The sequence below is a fragment of the Brassica oleracea genome, chromosome C8, assembly GCF_000695525.1.
Source record: "Brassica oleracea var. oleracea cultivar TO1000 chromosome C8, BOL, whole genome shotgun sequence".
NCBI lineage: Eukaryota > Viridiplantae > Streptophyta > Magnoliopsida > Brassicales > Brassicaceae > Brassica > Brassica oleracea.
The window spans coordinates 20,888,675-20,891,608 of NC_027755.1; the positions used below are offsets into that span (position 1 = coordinate 20,888,675).

Below are 2,934 nucleotides of genomic sequence, written 5' to 3' on the forward strand. Positions count from 1 at the left end.
AAACATATCATATCATACATAGGTTCTGGAACAAAACACGTAAAACATAACATATCATACATAGGTTTTGGAACAAAACACTTAAACATAAAGTAGATTCCAAGTTTTACGCAGTTTTTCGAAGCATACAACACAATAAAGTAGTTAAACGCATTACTCCAAATTCATCACTCCAACTTCATCCAAGTTTTAAGTAGTTTTAACTCTTTTCTTTCCCTTCCTCGTGATACGATCCAGAGGTATGATCTTCACCTCCTTGATCCGATTCGGTACATTCCAAGAAGACATGTCGGGCACAACATAAAGTGTCCTGTCATACGCCAAAGCCCACAGTTCCGTCCAGTAGTATTTTGAGCACAACTCATGGATATTAAGGCGGCTGCCATCAACGTTCGTAGTGAAATAGATGTAAGCTGCCAGTCCGTGCAGACAAGGAAACTTTTCATAATCCCACACCTTGCAAGTACAAGATTTTCCAACCAAGCTCGCCCAAAACATCTTTCCTACAGTGTCAGTGATCTCGTACTTAAGCTCATAACTATTAAGCTCCCGTACAGATAGATGTTGTGCAACAGCCCATAGATCATGCAAGTAGTTCTCAACCAAAGGCACCAGTCTTGTACCGATTGATTTACAAACAACATCCTTCCGTTGAGTGAACCAATCAGAGAATTTCCTGACGATACAATCCAACATTGGTGTTAAGGCCCACCTCGTTGCCTCTTTAAACACGCTCTTCATTGATTCCACACTGTTGCTTGTATCGAAGTTGTACCTGTCACGTGGGAAAAAAACCTTGCCCATTTGTCCTTTTCAGTGTGTTCCTCCACATACTTGTACACAACAGGATATCTTTTCTTAAATGAGTCGTAAGAAGAGTTGAAGTCACCCACCGTGTAATATCTGCCCAACTCCATAAATCTATGCCCGACTATATTCTTGTTGACGTTACAAGCATGCCATTTCACTTTTTCCTTCAAATGCCATAAACAATACCCGTGGTTAGCCTGTGGAAACATGTTTCCTATAGCGAAGATCAGGCTCTGGTTTCTTTCACTCATGAAAACCAGTTCAGAAGAGTCTGGTATAACACTTTTAAGCATCTCGAAAAACCAAGTCCAACTAGCAAGATTCTCACCATCTAGTACTGCAAACGCAAGTGGATAACTATGACTATTAGGATCTTGAGCTTTCGCGAAAAATAGAACACCACCATATCTGTTCTTCAGCGATGTCGCATCCACAGCTATCACTTTCCTCATAAATGCAAACCCTTCAATGCAAGCTCCCAAAGCTATGAAGAGGTACTTTAATTTACTTGCATCATTCAGTTTCACTTACGTTTTTGTTCTTGGATTCACTTGCTCTAACATGTACAAATAGCTATACATCATCTTGTAGCTCTCTTCCGGACTACCAGGTATATCACTAAAGTGATTGCTCATTGTATCCTGCCCAAACAAGAACAAACACAAGAAACTGACAACAATTATCCAAAGTTATCCCCAGTTCTATTAGTTGTTCCGAATTATACAGTTATACTACAATTATCATGAACAAGATCGATCTAGGTCCAATGAGAAACTGCTTATACATTCTATAATTATACTGTATATACATTCTCATTCAACCATTCGAATGCATTATATACCAATGCATTTCAAATCCATTAGAATCTACTTCCAAAAGAAGCTCAAAGCGGAGACCACAACTTACGGATACGAAATGTTAGACGTGAGGTGATTGGTCTACGCAGACAACGGCGGCGGCGGTAGAGAAGCTGCGGGAGAGAGGAGTGGAGGTCGAGCTAAGCTGCGGGAGAGCTGAAGGAGGAGGAATCGTCTTCTCTAGCCTCTTGTCATAGTTTCACGAGAGAGAGATAAGAGAGGTGAAGCGATTGAGGAGCGATTAGAAATCGCGTTTGATTTTGAGGATTTTAGGGTTTGGTTGGTTTATTTTGGTTTACCCACTTAGATCCGACGGGTTATTGGATGGGTGGGTTTGACCCTGGTTTTTTTTGTAATTATCGACACTTACCATGGTTTTATCGTATTTCATTCATTTTTTGATTTAAAAATAAATGTTAACTGAAATAAGGTTATAACGACGACATTGTGGCTTTAAAAAAATGAATCAGGGGCGCTAGAGACGATTCCTCCGGACCGGCCGCTACTAAATTGTTAATTATATCGACCACATTATTATGTGGTTTTTAGTTTAAATCTTTTAGTGGTATTTATTTGGCCGGTATTCTGTGGTTTAAATTTTATAGTAATATATATTTAGTTTAAAGCTTATAGTGGTATTTATTTCTTTATACAACTATTAATATTTTATTTACGAAGCTTTGGTGTTTTACAGTATAATTTTGATATTATTTTTTTTTGGTAAAATTGATATTATTGTTATCACAATATAATATAATATGGTTTTTAATAGTATTGATGGTTTTTTGACAGCTGAGAATATTCGTCCAATGAGTTTTAAGCCATAACAGTTTTATTATTTTTATGTTTTTAAAAACTTAAGTATAGGAATGCGTCGCTCCTATGCCTGGAGGAGCATCATGCACGGACGTGAGCTGCTGAAGAAAGGGTTAGTGAAAAAGGTGGGTAATGGGAGAGATGTTTGGCCTAATTATTAAGCTTAATGGCTCAAATAAAATATGGCAAAATGTGAAAACGAAATGGGCCTATGGGTTCTTATAAAAAGCCTTGTTGGCTTTAATGAAATGAAGTTAACAACATCTCACATTGGTTGGGAGAGTTGATTTTGAGGAGTATATATATGTCTTCATGACATGAGAGGTTAAACAGCTCAGAGGAAGAGAGAGCTCCCTACGCGCGCGCCGCCGCCGCCGTCCGGCCGGCTCGGCTCGGCTCGGGGTTTCCCGAAAAACGACATGCATTTTATTTTAAACAACACGTAGTTCGT

General features: G+C 38.8%; 1 protein-coding gene across 1 annotated transcript; it reads right to left on the reverse strand.

Annotated features, from left to right (window-relative positions):
- Positions 1–189: 189 nt before the first annotated feature.
- LOC106308913 (protein FAR1-RELATED SEQUENCE 5-like) lies at positions 190–1,262 on the reverse strand. The gene is made up of 2 exons (XM_013746016.1): positions 835–1,262; positions 190–775 (listed from the first exon to the last, which is right to left on the reverse strand). Exons 1-2 carry the CDS (start codon positions 1,260–1,262, stop codon positions 190–192), a joined length of 1,014 nt encoding a protein of 337 aa, XP_013601470.1.
- Positions 1,263–2,934: the final 1,672 nt, after the last annotated feature.